General features: G+C 45.4%; 1 protein-coding gene across 1 annotated transcript in view; it reads left to right on the top strand.

The window, feature by feature from the left end:
- The window catches only part of LOC120910363 (C-type lectin domain family 7 member A-like), a 38,445-nt gene extending 16,492 nt beyond the window's left edge, over positions 1–21,953 (top strand). Inside the window, exons 4-7 of the mRNA XM_040322122.1 lie at positions 13,480–13,545; positions 15,715–15,866; positions 21,624–21,736; positions 21,830–21,953. Coding sequence (XP_040178056.1) covers positions 13,480–13,545; positions 15,715–15,866; positions 21,624–21,736; positions 21,830–21,953 — 455 coding nt within the window. The remainder of the gene's footprint in view (positions 1–13,479; positions 13,546–15,714; positions 15,867–21,623; positions 21,737–21,829) is intronic.
- Positions 21,954–22,747: the final 794 nt, after the last annotated feature.

Raw genomic sequence — 22,747 nt, 5'->3', positions numbered from 1 at the left:
GTAGTTAAGGCCGGATTCACACTTGTGCGGTGCGAATTTCAGCTCTCTTATCTCTGCAGAGAGATAAGAGAACTGTTGAGCAGATCATCTCCGTTTTAGATGCGAATTTGGAGACCTGGGAGAGGGGAGGGGGGAAGTGTATTGAGGTGAATGAGACAAATCCTGAAGAGAAATTAACACATCTGCGAATCAGATGCGTACCCTCAGAAGATAATGGGCCTGAATTCGCACCTGAGCCGCACCGCAATGCCTAAAAAAGGCACGCGTTTTTTCGGCAATGCGCAGTGCGAATGCATCGCACATATGTGAACCAGCCTCATTGAAAACAATTAGGTAGATTCAGAGAGATTGGATTAAATTTAAGGCGGCGTAGCCTAGCCTGTTTAGGCTACAACGCCGTAAATTAGCTAGGCTAGTAGTGATTTTCAATCTACTTACCTGCTAATCTACGGCGGCGTAGGCCTCAAACGAGCGGGCGTAAGGGCGCCTAATTCAAATTGGTTGGAGGGGGGCGTGTTGTATGGAAATGAGGCTTGACCTCACGTTTTTTGACGTTTTTTGCTACTGCGCATGCGCCGGGCGCCTACATTACCCAGTGCGCATTGCGGCTAAGGACGCCGTACGGGCCTAATGATTTTGACGTGTACGTAAACGACGTGACTCCAGATTCGCGGACGACTTGTGCAAACGACGTAAAAAATTCGAACCTCGTGGCGGAAACGGCGGCCATACTTTAACATTGTTATTCCACTTCATAGGTGGAATAACTTTAGGCCGCCTAAGGCCTTACGGAAACGACGTAATACGACTGCGGCGGCCGCGCATACGTTCGTGAATCGGCGTACAAGCTCATAAGAGAGGTATGGACTCCAGAGACAGAGATATCATTTTGCCCCCCTGTACAAATCATTAGTAAGACCTCATCTGGAATATGCAGTTCAGTTTTGGGCACCAGTTCTCAAAAAGGATATCAGAGAACTGGAGAAAGTGCAGAGAAGGGCAACCAAACTGATAAGAGGCATGGAGGAGCTCAGCTATGAGGAAAGATTAGAAGAACTAAATCTATTCACTCTTGAGAAGAGGAGAATTAGGGGGGATATGATCAACATGTACAAATATATAAGAGGTCCATACAGTGTACTTGGTGTTGAGTTATTCACTTTACGGTCAACACTGAGGACAAGGGGGCACTCTTTACGTCTAGAGGAAAAGAGATTTCACCTCCAAATATGGAAAGGTTTTTTCACAGTAAGAGCTGTGAAAATGTGGAACAGACTCCCTCCAGAGGTGGTTCTGGCCAGCTCAGTAGATTGCTTTAAGAGAGGCCTGGATTCTTTCCTAAATGTACATAAAATAACTGAGTACAAAGATTTGTAGGTAAAGTTGATCCGGGGTAAATCCGATTGCCTCTCGGGGGATCAGAAGGGAATTTTTTTCCCTGCTGTAGCAAATTGGATCATGCTCTGCTGGGGTTTTTTGCCTTCCTCTGGATCAACTGTGGGTATGGAGTTGGGTGTATGGGATTGTACTGTGTTTTTTATTTTCTTTGTTTATTTTGTTGTGGTTGAACTGGATGGACTTGTGTCTTTTTTCAACCTGACTAACTATGTAACTATGTAACTATTTACATCATCTACGCCGGCCGCAATGGAAGCGCCACCTAGCGGTCAGCCAAAACATTGCAATCTAAGATAGGACGGCGCAAGCCGTCCTATCTTAGATATGTTTAAGTGTATCTCTGTTAGAGAATACACTTAAACATAGGTCGGTGCAGATTCTGGGCCAGATTCACAAAAGAGATACGATGGAGTATCTCAGATACACCATCGTATCTCGGATTTTTACTGGTTCTATCTATGCACCTGATTCATAGAATCAGATACGCATAGATAGGGCTGAGATCCGACAGTGTCACACTGTGTTACACTGTCGGATCTTTTTTTTAATTTAAAAATGGCGCCGGGGGCGTTCCCGCTGATTTACACTGAATAATATGTAAATCAGCGAGATACGCGAAATTCACGACCGTACGCGGACCCGACGCGGTGTTCTTACGTCGTTTCCGTAGCGCGGTACCCGTCGTATACTTACCCTTGCTAAAAGCAGGGGTAAGTATTGTTAAGTATGGCCGTCGTTCCCGCGTCGATTTTGAAAATCCCTACGTCGTTTGCGTACGCCGATTCACGAACACGCGCGTCGCAAGTCCCGCTCACGTCGCAACCACTGACGTCCTATTGACGTCAGTGGGAGCAATGCACGCCGGGAAATTCCCCGGACGACGCATGCGTATTTAAATCGGCGCGGGAGCGCGCCTGATTTAAATATGACAATCCCCTAGCCGCGGAATTTGAATTCCGCTGGGGGAGTTAGGATCCGCCGTCGCAAGTTTGGAGGTAAGTGTTTTGTGAATTTGACACTTTCCTCACAAACTTGCGAGGGCGGATCTTAAAACACATAGGTTACACGGATCTAAAGATCCGCTAACCTTTGTGAATCTGGCCCTCTGAGTTAGGTTGGCTTATCTGTAGATAAGCCGGCCTAACTCTTTCTGAATCTACCTAAAAGTATTTTATAATGTTATGCGAATTGGATGCGGTTTAGGCCGCAACCAATTCACATAGGTGTGAATCCGGCCTAAGGGCCAGTTCACACCAGACACAGTTCCGTACAGTTTTGTGTGCATTTTTTCTGAACTAAAAATGCATGCACAGTGTTTCCATGTATTCCAATGGCTCTAGTTGGCTCTAGTTCACACCATGTAGTCAGTTTCTGGTGCAGAAAATGACCGGAAACTGACTGTGAACTAGAGCCAACTAGAGCCATTGGAATACATGGAAACACTGTGCATGCATCTCCATATACGCCGGCGGAACTTCTTTGAGAATATGGCCCTATGTGTTCGGGTTTAAAGGGATGAGGTAGCAACCCTAGATCTGTCTCACTCTTTTGGGGTTTACCCTAATTTAAAAAATAAATCAATTAAAAACCAAAACCTGCTGTGTTGGCTACCTCCTCCTCCTCCACCGCCGCTTCCACCTTCAGTCACATTCTTAGGCTTGCGCACTGCAACTGCTTTCTTTAAGTCCCACCAGAGGTTCTCAATCGGATTTAAGTCTGGTGACTGCGATGGCCACTCCAAAATGTTCCAGCCTTTAATCTGCAACCATGCTCTACTGGAGTTGGAGGTATGCTTGGGATCATTGTCCTGTTGAAAGGTCCAACGTCTCCCAAGCCTCAGGTTTGTGACGGACTGCATCACATTGTCATCCAATATCTCCTGGAACTGAAGAGAATTCATGGTACCTTGCACACGCTGAAGCTTCCCTGTACCTGCAGAAGCAAAACAGCCCCAAAGCATGATTGACCCCCCCACCATGCTTCACAGTAGGCAAGGTGTTCTTTTCATCATAGGCCTTGTTCTTCCTCCTCCAAACATAGCGTTGATCCATGGGCCCACACAGTTGTAATTTTGTTTCATCAGTCCACAGAACACAATCCCAAAACGTGTGTGGTTTGCCCACATGACTTTCGGCATACTGCAGTCGACTCTTATTCTTTGGAGACAGCAAGGGGGTGCGCCTGGGAGTTCTGGCATGGAGGCCTTCATTACGCAGTGTGCGCCATATTGTCTGAGCAGAAACTTCAGTACCCACATCTGACAAATCTTTTCTCAGTTCCTCAGCAGTCACACGGGGACTTTTCTCCACTCTACGCTTCAGGTAGCGCACAGCAGTCAAAGTCAGCATCTTCTTTCTGCCACGACCAGGTAGCGTTTCAACAGTGCCCTTTGCCTTGAATTTTGCATTTACTACTGTATTACAAAACCAATTGATGTCATATTAGTTGCATATGGTTCTTTATGAAGTCCTTGCAGGATTTCATTCTGAATACAATTACAAATGTACACTAAATTCCCTAAAACCCTTTACAGCATTGGGGGGATCAATAATTTTGAACAAAACTGTATGGACCTCGTCCTCAAAGGTTAAAAATCATTATATTTTTATTTTTATTTTTTTTATGTTATTTTAAGTTATTTCCCTATCCACATTTATTTCCAGAGTACTTGCCATGCTCTTCCCGACATTGTGCTGCCATTTGCAGCCCTCCAGCCCTTTCCCTTAGTTTTTTAGAGACATTTTTGTAGTCAAAAGTCCGGGTCCCCATTGACTTCAATGGGGTTCGGGTTCGGGTCAAAGTCCGGGTTCGGGTTCAGACCCGAACCCAAACTTTTTTTTCAAAGTCCGGGTTTGGGTCCGAACCCGAACATCCAGGTGTCCGCTCAACTCTAATTGTAACGGGTTAGCTCGGTAACGGGGTGTGTGACCCCCTGGATGGGTTCACTACACACTGAATTTATACAGACAGGCAGTCGAAGACGGTTGAAAACAAAGGTTTTGGTTTATTCTTCCATCTTGCTGGAAACAAGTGCAAGCATCCAAACAGCATAAACAAAATCAAACATAAAATAAACCCTGGCCACTTGGGGCGTCTACCTTCACCACACAGGAACCTATCTAGGGAGTCTGGCATAGCCTAGTGCTGGGCAGACACTGCTGGTCATACAGCAGAAAAACAATAGTCTCTTTTTGATTTTTGTCACAACAGAAAAATCAATCACCACCTCACCTCCTCAGAAGACTTTCAGCTACTGCTCTCCTTACTCACAAAGCCTCAGGATGGAGCAATCAGTGGTAATCCTCTGGATTACTTATAGAGGCCTTAATTGCCTCATTCTGAACAGCTGAAGTTTTCCAACGCCCTTAAACCTTTTCTGGCTACTTCTGCAGCCGACGCCTAATAGCAATTGGTGTATTGTCTAAACAAGGCAGAAATGTATCTCCCTTCTGTGACAACACCCACAGATTTACCTGACTTCCTGTCACATACCCCCCCTCTTGTTTCAACAATAGGGTTGGGACACAGGTTGCCAGGCAGGCATGCACTCGGGACAACCCATCTGCATTCCCCATTTTAGCACCGGGGCGATGCGTTACCACAAAACTAAATTCCTGGAGGGCCAGGAACCACCTACCGTATTTATTCTCCTATTGGTCTCTTTGTTCTGTGCCATCCACTTCAATGGGGCATGATCCGTCACCAGTTCAAACTGTCTACCCACGAGGTAGTACCGGAGAGAATCCAAAGCCCATTTCACCACCAAACATTCTTTCTCAATGGTGACATAATTTTCCTCATGGGCCTTCAACTTTCGGCTGAGGTACATAACAGGGTGTTCCTCCCCCTTGATAATCTGAGACAGTACAGCTCCTAAGCCCACATTTGACGCATCTGTCTGAACCACAAAGTCCCGTGAAAAATCAGGCGAATTTAAAACTGGCTGACTACATAAGGCCTGTTTTAAAGCCTGAAAAGCTGTTTATGCTTCGGGAGTCCATTTGGTCATTACAGACTCCTTCCCTTTGGTCAAATTGGTCAGGGGAGCAGCCTGTGAGGCAAAATGGGGGATAAAGCGGCGATAATAACCCGCGATCCCCAAAAATGCACAAACCTGTTTCTTGTTGGTGGGATGTGGCCAATCCTGAATAGCCTCAACTTTGTTTATTTGGGGCTTGATTAGACCTCTTCCAATGGTATACCCCAGATACTTTGCCTCTTCTAGCCCAAGGGTACATTTTTTTGGATTGGCTGTAAACCCGGCTTTCCAGATGGAATGCAACACTGTGGATGACAACGTCATCGAGGTATGCAGCAGCATAGGCTCGATGAGGCCGAAGGGTCTTATCCATGGTGCGTTGAAATGTGGCGGGAGCATTCTGTAACCCAAAAGACATCCTCCGATATTGGAAAGATCCGTCTGGAGTTACAAATGCTGTTTTTTTGCTGGCCGACTCCGAGAGAGGAATTTGCCAATAACCCTTGGTCAGGTCTAACCTTGTCATGTACCGGGCAGTGCCTAGGCGATCAATCAGTTCATCTATGCGGGGCATAGGATAGGTGTTGTAGAATGTGAAGGGGGAAGAGAGGGACAGAGACAGAGGGGACATTTTCCTCCACGTGTCATGTGATATGTCAAATCTCTCCTTCATCCCTTCAGGCGTTGTTCCCAATATACAGACATAGGTTTCCTTCATTATACGATGTTTATTCTTCAGGACAGCAAACAGTTAATGCTTACATTGTTACAGCTGGTAAAACATCATTGCAGGATGGTACTTCAGAAAGTTAACAGACGGAGGAAAGATATTATGATGGTATGATCTTTCTCCTGGGAGAGGGTCCCTTCCCCACCCCCATCTCTCTGCAGAGTCCGATGACACTGAGACCCCCGTCGGGTCGGGTGACCTTGAGGTTCCTCCTAACTACACAACCCACATGTGTTCTTATACTGTTTTAACAGCCAAGCTAAGCACAATTCATATATAGATTAGCTCCATGGAAGGTTGGTGATGAACGTTAACACCCACTTATGTATTTTTAAGTAACATCTCCACCCACTGTTTTGACGTATCTCCTAAAATACATGAAGCCTACGACAGATGTAGTGTCGTCCTGTAACTGACCTTGTCTGCCCTCAAAAGCTACCATGTTTAAACCAATGATTCAGAAACATTTATCACATAATAAATATTAATGAATTTAAAATCTAACAGGTGTCAAACTTAGTGATTTTATTCAGGCGGCGAAAGTCATTAAAAAACCGCCAACTTCCATCTGGTTTGGGCACTAAGACAATGGGACTGGACCAATCACGATTTGACTCTTCTATCACCCCCAGCTCAAGCATTTTTTTTACTTCCTGGCGAATTGCCTCTCGCCGGGCTTCTGGAATTCTATAAGGCTTCAACTTGACCTTATCCCCTGGTGTGGTGATAATGTCATGTTCAACTCCGGAGACCCAACCTGGCAGGTCGGAAAACTTCTCCTTATTACGGAAAAACAAATTCTTTAACCTCTTGTTGCTGAGTTTTGGATAGAGTCTCCGCTATCCCAACTTCAGGGACAGCCAGGTTAAATGGAGCAGAAAATCGGGTAGTCTTAGCGACCAAGGACTCTCTATCCTTCCATGGTTTCAGCAAGTTCACATGATAGAGCTGCTCAGGTTTTTGTCTTCCCGGTTGGCTAATTTTATAATTCACCACCCCCATTTTCTCCAACACTTCATAGGGACCCTGTCATTTGGCTAGGAATTTACTTTCGACCGTGGGGACCAGCACCAACACCCTATCACCAGGTGCAAAGGAACGGACCTGGGCCCCACAATTGTAAATCCTTTGTTGAGCCAATTGGGCTTGGGCTAAATGTTCCTTCACAATCAGCATCACTTGGGCAATTCTATCTTGCATTTGGGCCACATGTTCAATCACACTTCGATGAGGGGAACTCTCACTCTCCCATGTTTCCCTGGCAATGTCCAGTAGGCCCCGGGGGTGCCTCCCATACAGTAGCTCAAACGGAGAGAACCCTGTGGAAGATTGGGGAACCTCTCTTATTGCAAACATCAGATAAGGGAGCAGATAATCCCAATTCTTTCCGTCTTTATCCACCACCTTCCTCAACATTTGTTTTAAGGTTTTATTAAACCTTTCCACTAACCCGTCTGTTTGAGGGTGATATACTGATGTACGGAATTGGGTCACTTTCAGGAGTTTACAAAGTTCTTTGGTCACCCTGGACATAAATGGGGTGCCCTGGTCAGTTAGGACTTCCTTAGGAAGACCCACATGGCTGAAAACCTGAAATAACTCTTTGGCAATTGTTTTAGCAGAGGTGTTTCGGAGAGGAATCGCTTCTGGGTACCGGGTGGCATAGTCCATTATTACCAAGATGTGCTGGTGCCCTCTAGTGGACTTCAATAAGGGGCCAACCAAGTCCATGGCGATCCTCTCAAAAGGGACCTCGATAATGGGCAGGGGTACCAACGGACTGCGGAAATGTGGCATGGGTGCAGTAATCTGACACACTGGACATGAAGAGCAGTATAATTCCACTTCCTTAGTGATCCCTGTAACGGTCATCACCGTTTACGACCTTCCATCCCATCCAAGACAGCTTATAGACACTCCACAATCAGGCAAACGAACATGACCCATAAGAATTCCCCCAGAAACGAGACACACAGCTCTGTTTGAGGTTTAAAACAGGGAATGAATCTTTATTATCTGCACATGGTAACACATTTCTCTTCAAAATACATCCCTCCCACCCTTGGGAAACAGGATGGGTTAAATTGTCCAATGACAATGGTGATACAGGTCAGGTGTGTTCAAACTTCTCCTTCAGTAAACAGTCTTAGCAGGGGGGGGGGGGGGTTGCTGGAGTGATTCCCCCCTTTCCTCACAGCAAGACATATAAACATCCCATAATAGGGTCCAACAACATCTCTATATCGACCAGTTGCTCAAATATTGGGAAATTCCAGCAACCCAAATCAGACACTCTGGCAATTTGCTTTTAAATGATGTATTTTGTAATATACAAAAACCGATCTTTTTTGAGGTTTTAAATAAATTGTTATAAAACTTAATTTTCTGACATTGTCTATGTTTAAGCACCGCCAACATCCCATTCGCTCCATTATTCTTTTCTACTATACCAGGGATGAGGTGCGACTTGTGTATCTGTGCTTGATTGGATCACTATCTTCTTCCTTCAAATCCCATAATAGGTATCCAGACTGTCTACCAAGCTCCAATCCACATAGCAGACTTAATTACCACAATAGACAATGGAATGCAATCACACCCCACCCCTTTCATCACAGCAAGCTTACTAGTATACATCAGCCAACACACAATATATATACAATATATACAATATCTGACCGCATTAAATGTGACTAGCACAGACCATAGTGGGGTTCTCATTCACCCTGTGCCCCTAAAGTGACTCCCGTTACAATCCCAGGCCAATAAAACCTCTGGGTGATCCTCTCCTTGGTTTTTTCAGCTCCCAAATGTCCCCCAAGAATGTGCCCATGGGCCAGTTCCAAAACCATCTTGCGGTACGGTTTAGGCACTACCAGTTGCTCAATGGTGTCCTCTATCCTCTGTGACACTCGATATAACAGGTCCCTTTTCAATAATGAAGTAAGGGAGGGCAACCCTCTCGTCAGGGTTAACTAACTCCTCATCTATCTTCACTACATTCTCCCGGGCTCTTAGCAATGTGGGGTCCCTCAATTGCTCAGTGACAAAATTTTCTCTGTGCACCTTGAGGTCATCAAACCCTATCGGCCGCTGTTCCTCTTCTGAGGTAGCAGGCTCCTCCCTAGGGACTGGTGTTTCCCCTGCTAATACTGAGAATGGAAACTCAGGAGAATCCTCACAGTTATAGGTTTCTGGAGTAGATGGTTCAGACTCAGAAGAACCACCTACTGGGAAATCCCTTCCCACAATGGCGTCATGTGGCAGTTTGGGAACTAAACCCACCTGGTGACACAAGTTACCGAGGGAGGTTTCACAGGAAACCGTAGTCACCGGATATTCTCGAGTGTTCCCATGTACACAAACTACAGCCATTTTCCTAGGATGTAATGTTTTTCCCACCACTAGATCACTTTTCACTAAGGTGACCAGGCTACCTGAATCCAACAATACCACAACATTTTTACCATCTAAGCACATTCTATATAAAGGTTTCTCATTTCCCTTTACTGCAGTGCATGTGGTTGCAAAAAGGGACTGTAATCTCTCTGTCAGAAAGTCACACTGCATGCGGGTTCATCACCTGCTGGGCAAACCGCTGCTACATGTCCCTCTTCCCGGCAACGGTAACAAATCAACCTTCTGGTTCTCTCCTGGGGGATGGGTCTTCCAGGCCGCTCTCGACAAACATTAGCAGTAGTTCTGTTAATTCCTCTAGTTGTTCCTTGGTCCCTCTCTCCACCCCCCATCCCTTGATGCAGTCTTACCTATAGGTGGGGAGGGTCTGGTCTTAGGGTGGAAAGTCTATGCGTCTCTTGTGGAAGAGGACAAATTCTCTGTTGTTAGGTACCTTTCAACCAGGTCTACAAGTTTGTCTGCGGTTTCTGGACCACCATGGTTCACCCATTTCTGCAGGGTGTTAGGAAGAGACCTAAGAAATTTGTCCATGACTACTCGCTCCAAAATTTTTGGTCCGGACAGATTTTCTGTCTGCAGCCATTTCCTAGCCAAATGGATGAGGTCATACATCTGCGACCGAGGTGGCTTCCTCAGCTGATAACTCCAATTGTGGACCCGCTGGGCACGGACATCCAGGGTTACACCAAAACGTGCCAATATTTCCTCTTTTTACCGGTCATAGTTTTTTCGCGTCTGCCAGCTCCAAATCAAAATATGACTTTTGGGCTTCTCCAGATAATAGGGGGGCCACTAGTCCAGCCCACTGGTCTTTAGGCCAACTCTCTCTTTTCGCTGCTCTCTCAAACGTGGTTAGAAACATCTCAGGGTCCTCATCTGCAGTCATCTTTGGCAATAAGTGTCTTACCCGAAAAGTCGGTATGTTACTGGCCTGACTCCCAGCCTCGGTCTGCTGTCTCTGAAGCTGTTTCACGATGGCCTCCATTTGCTGCTGGTGTCTCTGTTCCAAGCCTGCAATGCTCTCTCGGTGAGCTGCAAGGCTCTCTTGGTGAACCTGTTGTTGAGCTGCCATGCTCTCTTGGTGAGCCTGTTGTTGAGCTGCGTGAGCCTGTTGTTGAGGACAGTGTCTATGGGAATGTTTGACCATTCTTCCAGAAGCGCATTTGTGAGGTCAGGCCTGATGTTGGACTAGAAGGCCTGGTTCGCAGTCTCCACTCTAATTCATCCCAAAGGTGTTCTATCGGGTTGAGGTCCTCCATTTCTTTATGGATCTTGCTTTGTGCACTGGTGAGCAGTCATGTTGGAACAGAAAGGGGCTGTCCCCAAACTGTTCCCACAAAGTTGAGAGCATGAAATTGTCCAAAAAGTCTTGGTATGCTGACACCTTAAGAGTTCCCTTCACTGGAACTAAGGCCAACCCCTGAAAATCAACCCCACAACATTATTCCCCCTCCACCAAAGTTTACACTTGGCACAATGCAGTCAGGCAAGTACCGTTCTCCTGACAACCGCCAAACCCAGACATGTCCATCTGATTGCCAGACAGAAAAGCGTTAATTGTCACTTAAGGCTGTATTCACACCTTTGCGTAGGCGATTTGCGATGTTTTGTACCGCGGTTTTGTATAGGTCATTGTCGGCTATGGAAAATGCTGAAGCCGCCCGATACGCGCGACAAAAAAGGGTCCGGGACTTGTTTCAGATTCAGGCGTTCGGTGTTCGGCGTGGAGATGTGAACCATCTCCATAGACAATAATGTTATTTTTCCCCTCCAGTGTATTGTAGCGTCGCGCTGCAGGCGACAAAATGCCTAGGTGTGAATGCAGCCTTAGAGAACGCGTCTGCACAGCTCTAGAGTCCAGTGGCGGCGTACTTTACATCACTGCATCCGATGCTTTGCATTGCACTTGGTGATGTAAGGCTTGGTTGGATACAGCTGCTCGGCCATGGAAACCCATCCCATGAAGCTCTGTATGCGCTGTTGTTGTGTTAGGGCCCTTTCACACGGGCGGATCAGTAATGATCCGCTCCGTGTGTTCGCAAAAGCTCAGCGGGGATCCTCCGTAAAATCCCTGCTGAGCTGGCAGCTGACAGGGCGGTCCCCGCACACTGTGCAGGGACCGCCCTGTCTTTCCTCCGCTCTCCCCTATAGGGGATCGGATGATCACGGACCGTATGTCCGTGTTCATCCTATCCGGCAGACGGAAGAAAAATAGGATTTTCTTCCGTCCGCAAATGCGGATCTTTGCGGAGGCGGACGATTATGGGTGTCAGCGGATGGTCATCCGCTGACACCCGTAATCACATAGGGACCCATGTATGTCCCCTTTCTATCCGCAACGGACGGATGAAAATGTGGACATACGGTCCGCACGTGTGAAAGGGCCCTTAATCTGAAGGCCACATGAAGTTTGGAGGTCTGTAGCTTTTGACTCTGCAGACAGTTGGTGACTTCTGTGCACTGCGAGCTTCAGCATGACCCCGCTCTATCACTAACAGGTGACTGTGGAATATTTATTATCAAGGAAATTTCACAGATGGACTTATTGCATACATGACAACCTACAGTATGACGGAACCACGCTTGAATTCACCGAGCTCCTAAGAGTGACCCATTCTTTCACAAATGTTTGTAGAAGCCGTCTGCATGCCTAGATGTTTGATTTTATACACCTGTGGTCATGGAGGTGGTTGGAACACCTGAATCCAATGATTTGGAGGGGGTGTCCAATTAGGGTGACCACGTGTCCCGGATTGCCCGGGACAGTCCCGCATTTTGCAGGTCTGTCCCGGGTACATTCATTCCAGAACATTACAGTGTCCCGGAATGAAACTGACACAGCCACTCCCCCCCCCCCCCCCCCCGGGGCCAATCCGATGCCCCCAAAAAAGGCCGCCACATCACCGCTTTACTCACTGACAGTACTTGTCCTGGAGGAGCACAATGCCGCCCCCTGCTTGTGATTGGAGAAATCATAAATCCTGCCTCTTGTGTCCAATCACTGTGCTGTGATTCCTTACAGCACAAGCTGATTTTTGGGATGGGGGGATGTCCCTGAATGGTAGTTTGGAAATGTGGTCACCCTATCTTCAACACTTTTGGCAAGATAAGGGTGGATTCAGGTAGGGGCGCGCAAAACTGCGGCGGCGTAACGAACAACATTTACGTTACGCCTCCGCAAGTTTTACGGGCAAGTGCTTGATTCACAAAGCACTTGCCTGTAAAGTTGCGCGGCGTAGCGTAAAAGGGGCCGGCGTAAGCGCGCGTAATTCAAATGATCTCGTAGGGGGCGTGGATCATTTAAATTAGGCGCGTTCCCGCGCCAAATGTACCACGCATGCGCCGTCCCTAAATTTTCCCGACGTGCATTGCGGTAAATGACGTCGCAAAGACGTCATTGGCTTCGACGTGAACGTAAATGGCGTCCAGCGCCATTCACGGATGACTTACGCAAACAACGTAAAATTTGAAAATCGCTACGCGGGAACGACGTCCATACTTACCATTGGCTGCGCCTCCTAATAGCAGGAGCAGCCTTACGGCGAAACCGACTTACGCAAACGACGGAAAAAACTACCGTCGGGCGCGCGTACGTTTGTGAATCGGCGTAAGTATGCAATTTGCATACTCTACGCTGACAACTACGGGAACGCCACCTAGCGGCCAGCGTCAGAATGCACCCTAAGATACGACGGCATAAGAGACTTATGCCAGTCGTATCTTAGGCTAAAGTCGGCGTATCGAGCTTTCTGAATACAGAAAGTAGATACGCCGGCGCAACTAAGCAATTACGCTGCGTATCTATGGATACGCAGGCGTAATTGCTCTGTGAATCTACCCCAATGTGTATATGTACAATGACAAACCTATTTCACACAAGAAGTGAATATAAATATTGAATACCTCCTACGAAAAAAGACTTGTCTTATTTTTCCATTGTTTTCCTTGTTCATAGATCAGCTCAGGAGGATGATGGAAATAAGGAAGCAGCTCTGTCTGAACACTGGTGAGAAACCTGACGGTACGTCCTGTTATCTACTATCCATGGGATTGTATCAAGTAGATGGAGGCAGCTCACAATGACTCAGTAATATATGTTATTACATCATAGAGTTAGTAGCCATTGCCATGAAGATATTTTGAGAACCTTGCAGTGCCCTCTCTCCAACTAAAATACAATTTAAATCCCAAATGTTAGGCCCGCCTCACACTTGTGTCCCTTCCCATATCTCTCATATCTACAGAACTGAACACAGACTTGGTAGGTGGCTCTCAGGGAGGTCAATTTGTTAAATTTGTTTAGTTTATTTGAATTAAACTTGATTCGAACTTGAATTCCATTTGATATCAAATTCCATTCAAATCGCATTCCATTCTAAATCAAATGTACTGTATTCTATTCGAAATGCAAATGTTGGAAGATGGTATATTCTTTCTATTCCCTTCAATACATAGTTTTTTATATTCTATTATATTCTATTCTTTTATTTCATGTTCTTTTCTTTTATTTTCTATAATATTCTATTTAAAGGGGTTTTCCACCCATTTTTTAAGTTTATTAAAAGTCAGCAGCTACAAAAAGTGTAGCTGCTGGCTTTTAATAAACTGACACTTACCTGCTCCAGCGTTCCAGCGACGCGCCGGCCGGGGCTTCGCTCCTTGCCCCCCCCTCCCCGGCCGGCGTCTTCATTGTCACTGTGGGCACCCGGCCGTGACAGCTTTCGGCTTCACGGCCGGGCACCCACTGCGCATGTGCGAGCGGCACTGCGCATGCGCACGCTGCGCGGCCCGGCGCTGCGCTGTTTGATTGGATCGCCTGGGACCTGTCACGTGTCCCAGGCGATCGCCTACAGGGAGGGGCTGCCAAAAGGCGATATGACGTATCGCCTTTGCAGCCCCTCGGCGGAAGGAGGAAGTAGGACAGGAAGTCCCCTTCTCCTGAAGCCCCCACTCCCCCCCCAAAAAAAATTACATGCCGAATGTGGCATGTAAGGGGGAGAGGAGTGGGATTAGAGGAAGTTCCATTTTTGGATGGAACTCCTCTTTAAATTTGAATTTTGGAAAACAGTTATATTTCTTTTTTCCTTTCTATTGTCTATTCGATTCTATTATTCTCTATTCTAGTATATTCAAATTCAAATGTATTCTATTAGAATTTTGATTAATGGTTTTTCTACTCTATTGTATTTTATGTTCTATTCTATTCTATGCTATTCTTTTTGAATTTATTCTATTTGAATCTGAATTTCGGGAGAAGGATATATTCCTTCTTTTCTATTCTATTTTTCTATTCTATTCTTTTCTTTTTATATTATATTCTATTGTATTAACATTTATTCTATTTGAAATTCCAATTTTAGAAGATGGTTATATTCTTTCTATTTTATTCTATTCAATTTTTTTTATTCTATTCTGTTCTATTCCTTTATTTTATATTCTATTCTATTCTATTTTTTCTAGTCTATTTTTTTATCTTCAGAAACTTAAAGAGGAGTTCCACCCAAATTTGGAACTTCCTCTTAACCCACTCCTCTCCCCCTTACATGCCACATTTGGCATGTAATTTTTTTGGGGGGGGAGTGGGGGCTTCAGGAAGAGTGGGACTTCCTGTCCCACTTCCTCCTTCCTGTAGGCGACTAAGCTTAATCGCCTTCAGGAAGGGGCTGCTGTAGGCAATCGCCAAGACACGTCACAGGTCCTAGGCGATTTCCTGGCCAATTACACGGCGCGGCGCCGGGCCGCGCCGGTCGCGCATGCGCAGTGGGTGCCCGGTCATGAAGCCGAAAGCTGTCACGGCCGGGTGCCCACACTGAGAATGAAGACGCCGGCCGGGGAGGGGGGGAGAGGAGCGGAGCCCCGGCCGGCGCGTCGCTGGAGCAGGTAAGTGCCTGTTTATTAAAAGCCAGCAGCTACACTTTTTGTTGCTGCTGACTTTTAATAAACATACAAATGGCTGGAACTCCCCTTTAAATTCAATTTGAATTTTTTTTTAAACTTATTCAAATTTGAATCTCGTCCAAAATCTTGGATTTGTTTAAATTTGTTACTATTGTATAATGAAAAAGTTGTCTGAATTTCAATTTGGAAAGAAACAAACTGCACTTGTCTAATTGTTTGGCTAAGGCAACTGAGTTTTAAGGACATGGTTTATTTATACAAATTTAAAGGCAATAAAAACATTTTCTTCTAGGATGTACACTTTGTCCTGATGGTTGGTTGCGGCACAGAGAGAACTGTTATTACTTTTCATCTGTCAGAGAATACAGAACATGGGATGAGAGTCGGGAAGTGTGTGAAGAGATGGGAGCTCATCTACTGGTCATAGAGGACCGGGAACAACAGGTATGGTAGTGAGCTCTTGATTGATTTAGACCCAGCCACGGTGGAATTATACTGATCGTTTTGTTGTCTTTGTGTAAAAAAAAAAAAAAACTATTGTAAAACAAATTAAACAGTGGCCCAGATTCAAGTAGAATTGCGCGATATTTGCGGGGGAACAGGGCAACGATTTTGCCCTGCGCCCCCGCAAATATTTTGCGCTGCCCTCGATTCACGGAGCAGTAGCTCCGTGAATTGCGAGGGCGCGCCGGCAAATTTGCCCGGCGTAAGCGCGCGCAAGTTAAATGATCCCGCTGGGGGCGGGAATCATTTAAATTAGGCGCGCTCCCGCGCCGAGCGTACAGCGCATGCTCCGTCGGGAAACTTTCCCGACGTGCATTGCGGCAAATGACGTCGCAAGGACGTCATTTGCTTCTAAGTGAACTTGAATGGCGTCCAGCGCCATTCACGTTTCACTTACGCAAACGCCGTGAAATTCAAATTTCACAGCGCGGGAAGGCCGGCTATACTTTAGCATTGGCTGCCCCTACTATTAGAAGGGGCAGCCTTGCGCTAAAAGTAGCCGTACGGAAACTCCGTACCTGGCTTGCGCGGGGCCCGCGCAAGCTTGTGAATCAGTGGTAGTATGCTATTTGCATACTACATGCTGATACACAATGGGAGTGCCCCCTAGCGGCCCCCGCAAGAATGCAGCCTAAAATCTGCGAGGCATAAGAGCCTTATGCCGCGCAGATTTTAGCCTGCAGTCGGTGTAACAAGGTTCCTGAAGTGAAACACTTAAGTAAGCACTTGCGCTGCGTAACCTATGGTTGCGCGGGCGCAAGTGCTTCTTGAATCTGGGCCAGTGTAATCAGTCTGTATATGCAGTAAAGCATACTTGTTATACTCACTATGAAACCAAGGGGTTAAACCTCTGCATTGTTTAAAAAAGCTGTTTTATCCTGTCTTCTCTGATCCTCTCCCTTCTTCCACTGTCCCCAATCCATCTCCTGATAGTACAGAGCCTTTGGAGTCACTCTGCACATGCTCAGTTTGGTATGTATTGCTAGAGAGTTTTTTCTTGGGAATGTGCATGTGATCAGCACAGTGCCAATAAGCACTGTCCAGACAAAAGGGTATGGGATCCTGCAGCCTCACAGGACAGTCAGAGTAGAATGCAAACTCCTCCTACAAGCTTTAACCAGACACTGATGCCGCGTACACACGGTCGTTTTTCGGCATGAAAAAAAAAAACGTCATTTTTCAGCATGTCCAAAAAACAACGTTTTTCCAACTTCATCATTAAAAACTATGTTGCCCACACACCATCGTTTAAAAAAAATGATGAACAAAGCGCGGTGACGTACAACACGTACAACGGCACTCTAAAGGGGAAGTTCTATTCGCCTTTGGGCTGCTTTTAGCTGATTCCGTGTTAGTAAAAGACGATTCACGCTTTTTTGTCTGTTACAGTGTGATGAATGTGCTTACTTCATTATGAACGGTAGTTTTACCAGAACGAGCGCTCCCGTCTCATAACTCGCTTCTGAGCATGTGCGGGTTTAAAACGTCGTTTTAGCCCACACACGATCATTTTTTACAACCCAAAAACGACATTTTAAAAAGCCGAAAAACGATGTGAAGCCCACACACGATCATTTTTAATGACGTTTTTAAAAATTTCATTTTTTTTCATTCCGAAAAAAGACTGTGTGTACGCGGCATTACAGACGTCACAAGACTGCTATATACTGCTGATGAGAACTGTTCTGTGTGCTGTGTATCCCGTGAATGCAGGGTCCTGAGTTTAGTAATACTTTGAATACTTCTCTTTTGAGTCACAGGAGTGCACTTACCTTACTCTCCTGTGACCCAGAATCATCTAATAGCGAGCTTTTTCAGTGTTTTCAGCTGACTAAGCAGAGTGACTCCAGGATCTGGAAGGATCCCAATAATATTGTCAGGATCCACCTGTTTACCTTATTGGCAGTTGGCTCCACCTCTCAATGCATTGGCTGAGAGCCGGAGGCAGCTGCGCCTGCCCCCCTCACCTGCCCAGTGCTCCAGTGAATGCTGGAAGAGCAGAATGGAGAGCGATGTCTGGCAGTTACTTCTCTCTGCCCTGAAAAGACCAAGAGCTGAGTGATCAGTCTGATCGATAAGATCTCAGACTTATGCCGTGTACACACGATCGTTTTTTTTTCGATGAAAAAAGTCTGATGGACTTTTTTTAATCAGAAAAAAAGATCTTGTGTGGGTCCTATCGGACTATTTTTAATCGGTGTAAAAAAATAGAACATATTTTACATTTTTCCGATGGAAAAAAACGATAGGAAATTCTGATCGTCTGTGTGGAATTCCATCAGAGAAAAATCAACGCATGCTCAGAATCAAGTCGACGCATGCTCAGAAGCATTGAACTTCATTTTTCTTGCCTCGTCGTAGTGTTTTACGTCACTGCGTTTTGGACGGTTGGAATTTAGTCTGATATAGCCAGATTCAGAGAGACTTAGGCTGGCGTATCAGTAGATACGCCAGCCTAAGTCTGAATGTGCGCCCGCTTAAATTAGGCTAAGATACGTGCGGCGTAAGTGTCTTACACCCTCGTATCCTAAAGTGTAATTTTTAGGCTGACCGCTAGGTGGCGCTTCCATTGTGGTCGGCGTAGAATATGTAAATCAGTACATCCGCCTATTCACGAACGTACGCCCGGCCGACGCAGTACAGATACGCCGTTTACGTAACGCATTAGCGGCCTAAAGTTATTCCATCAAATAGATGGAATAGTAATGTTAAGTATGGCCGCCGTTCCCGCTTCGAAATTCGAAAATTTTATGTCGTTTGCGTAAGTCGTCCGTGAATAGGGATTTACGTCGTTTACGTCCACGTCGAAATCAATAGGCCCGTGCGGTGGACTTAGCCGCAATGCACACTGGGAAATGTAGGCGCACGGCGCATGCGCAGATTCAAAAAAACGTCAGGTCAAGCGTAATTAACATAAAACACGCCCCTTCAGCCAAATTTGAATTAGGCGCCCTTACGCCCGCCCGCTTTAGGCTACGCCCCCGTAACTTAGCAGGCAAGTACATTGTGAATCATGTACTTGCCTCGCTAACTTACGGCGGCGTAGCCTAAATGCCTTAAGCTACGCCGCCGCAAGTATGCGCTCGCCATCCTGAATCTAGCTATTAGTGTGTAGGCAAGATTGATGGAAGTCAGCTTCATCGGAATTCCGATGGAAAATTCCATTGTATTTTATTCCATAGGAATGTGTGTACACGGCATGAGAGTTGATGTCAGGAACAGGTGTAACCAGAAATATGTAGACTGCCGCAGAGAATACCAGGCATAAGTAAAGTGTAAAATAAAATAATATAATTTATTTAAAAATAAGTGAATAACATAAATGTAAACACACCTCATATATACCAGAACTGTGTAAAACAAACCAGATAACCAATCAAATAGTGACACACAATGAACTGCCCAAACCAAATATATACAGGAAACAGGATAAGCAAAGCGTAGTGGTAACAGAGACAGGGTCATACACGGGAGATCAAGCAGAGGGAGCTGGGAGCCAGACAGGACAGGGAGAGGGTAACAGGAGACGGAGAGAGCAGGTGGGAAGGGATCAGGTTGCAGAATCGGTATCTGAGTCTAGGATCAGGATCAGGATACAAGATGCAGGAACACAGGTCAGGTGCACATAGGGTTGCCACCTCATCTCTTTAACGACTTCAGCCCCGGACCATTTTGCTGGTCAATGCCCGGGCCACTTTTTGCGATTCGGCACTGTGTCGCTTTAACAGACAATTGCGCGGTCGTGGCTTCCAAACAAAATTGGCGTCCTTTTTTTTCCCATAAATAGAGTTTTCTTTTGGTGGTATTTGATCTCCTCTGCGGTTTAATTTTTTTTCGCTATAAACAAAAATAGAGTGACAATTAAAAAAAAATAAATGAATATTTTTTACTGTACTGTAATAAATATCCCACAAAAATATATAAAAAATATATTTTTTTCCTCAGTTTAGGGCGATACGTATTCTTCTACATATTTTTAGTTAAGAAAAATCGCAATAAGAGTTTATTGATTGGTTTGCGCAAAAGTTATAGCGTCTACAAAATAGGAGGTAGTTTTAATATTTTATTTTTACTAGTAATGGCGGCGATCTGCAATTTTTATCGGTACTGCGACATTATGGCGGACACTTCGGACACTCTAGACAAATTTTTGGGACCATTGGCATTTTTTCAGCGATCAGTGATATAAAAATGCATTGATTACTGTGAAAATGCACTGGCAGGGCAGGGGGTTAACACTAGGGGGCGAGGAAGGGGTTTATTATGTTCCCTAGGTGTGTTCTAACTGAAGGGGAGGTGGGATTGACTAGGGGAAATGCGAAATGACGTAATAATACGTGATTTCGCGCAGCCGAGCCGACCTGCCGCCGTAAAATTGCAGCGGCTGGTTGACTAGTGATTAAACCCTATAACATATGAATTACACAGTCTCTGAGGCTAATTAAATGCAGATAAGACACCAAGTGAGTTTAATTACAACCTTAATCAGCCACAGAACCTGTGTAATTAATATGTGTTTGGGCTTAAAGAGATGAGGTAGCAAGCAACCCTAGGTGCACATGGAGACAACACCAAGGCAGGGATGAAGGGCAAAGGCAGGGTTTAAAGCAGATTTCCGCCTGGGTAATTTTTTTTAAAAGGCAGCAAATAAAAATAGTGCAGCTGCTGACTTTTAATATAAGGACACTGACCTGTCCAGGGAGCCCATGATGTCAGCACCCGAACCCGACCCGTCCCTCAGCTCTGGGTGGTGGAGGCGTGGGCATCCTTACTAAGGTGCATGCGCGGACCTGTGTGTCTCCCAGAGGGCCGTGTAGGGGGGGAAGTGGAGGGCCGGACATTGCGTAGTTTGCCGTACAAGATTGCGGCGATCTTCCCCTGGAAGTGTGATACAAGGGCCTCATCCCCACAACCGTGGCCAGTGGTTGTGGGGGGTCTGCGAGCGGGGGACTTATCCTTTAACAAAGGGCTCCCAGATCCAGGCCCCCCCCCCCCCTGTGTGAATGAGTATGGGTTACCCATTCACTAAAAAAGTGTCCAAATGTAATAAAATCATTTTTTGACAAATCCTTTATAAAAAATAATAAAAAAGTGTCCCCCGATGTAGATCAATCGTCAATCACGCCGCACCCAAAAAAAAAAAAAAAAAACATGCTCTCCCCGACACAGAGGCCATCTGCCTACTGTGGGCTCCTCCATTTGGCATTTCTTATATAGGTAAGGGGCGGGCCACCTTACCTTGTTCTTAGGTTGTAGGTTATGGTAGTAGCAAGAAATTAACAGTTAAATAAAAATAAAAAAAAACATTTTTTTTTTTTACTATTTTGGGCCAGTTTTCCCTTGATAATGAAAGAACATCATGAGATATCCATTACCATTTACCACCAAATGAAAGCCAATTTGTCCTTAAAAAAAAAAACAAAAAAACGCGGTATAAGCCACCTGAATGCACAAAGTAGTTGTGATAATATAATCACTGAAGAGTGGGGTGATGATGTCAGCAAGAGCAATATGGCCACACCCACTGTTCACCGTATTACTACTCTCCTTGGGGCACACAAATATGTCCCAGGTCTTTTATAATCCTATAGTGTTTACTGCAAAAAAATATAAAAATTGCCTTGTGCCGCTAAAGTGGTTTGGCTTGGAGGAAAGGTGGCAACCCTAATTGTGACTGATGATGTTCTCTTCTTCCAGGAGTTTATAAACAGATCCATCAACCAACAAACAGATATAAAGTTCTGGATGGGTCTGTACAGAGATGGAGATGGATGGAGATGGGTGGACGGTGGGCACTATGATACCAGCCTGTAAGTGACTCTTCATCTACACTGAGAATATGAATGTTGTTCATCCAGAAAACAAAAGATCCTCATAACTCCTCATTGTTATTTATTACCCAGGTTACAGATATCAGAGGAATACTCAGGAGACTGTGTATGGTGGGAAGCAGATTCTGGATTTGATAAGGATGACTGTCAATACAAACACAACTGTATTTGTCAGAAGAGAGCCCTGAAGATCTGACAGATTCCTCCCAACATACAGACACTGTGGAGACAACAGATCATCCACAATAAAATATTACATCCAAATCCAATATCCTATATCTTCACCGTTCTATGGTATCGATTGAAGCTACTAAACTCCTTCATATAGTACAGAGTTCTAATTAGCAGAATACACAATAATAAAAAAAATCCTGTAATACACTTCCCATCCCTTTTATATACAGCAATAGGTGGAAGTGGTTAAACTGGGATTTTTGATTGCAGCTACAGTCATAATCCTGATACTGTTTTTTTCAACAGCCAATTCACTTTTTTAATATAGCCACTGGATTACTTTTACAGGCATCTTTACCGGGTTCTTCCGTTCAATCTGGGGGCCCAGTATAGTATAGTATAGTATATATGTAAAATATGCCTTTAGACAGCTATTACTAGAACAGGGGTCCCCATAGGAAGATGTCCCCTCTCCTGTAGTTCAAATGAAAGCTGAGAAAAAGCAAAAAAATACATTAGGGTTGGAGACAGCCATATAATCATGAAGAAGGTAGCGATCTACGTGGTGGCCCAGAGACATAAGCTTGAGCGGCGATTTGAAGCGGTTATTAGGTCCGGGAGCAGATCTTTAACCTGGAGACCTGCCGCCATTTTGGGGCCCAGTAAACATTATACCCCTCGATCTAAAGTACTGTGACAGCGGGCTAAACGAACACAGCTTCCGATCGTTATGTGGATTGAAAGCTAAAACTGTGACAGTGATCCTTACACCCTGTGGGGTGTCAAATTATCACCTCAGAATTGGATGAAATACCT

This window comes from Rana temporaria, chromosome 8 (assembly GCF_905171775.1).
Source record: "Rana temporaria chromosome 8, aRanTem1.1, whole genome shotgun sequence".
NCBI classification, from domain to species: domain Eukaryota; kingdom Metazoa; phylum Chordata; class Amphibia; order Anura; family Ranidae; genus Rana; species Rana temporaria.
Note: the sequence above shows the minus strand (reverse complement) of the source record. Positions and strands in the feature narration are given on the sequence as shown.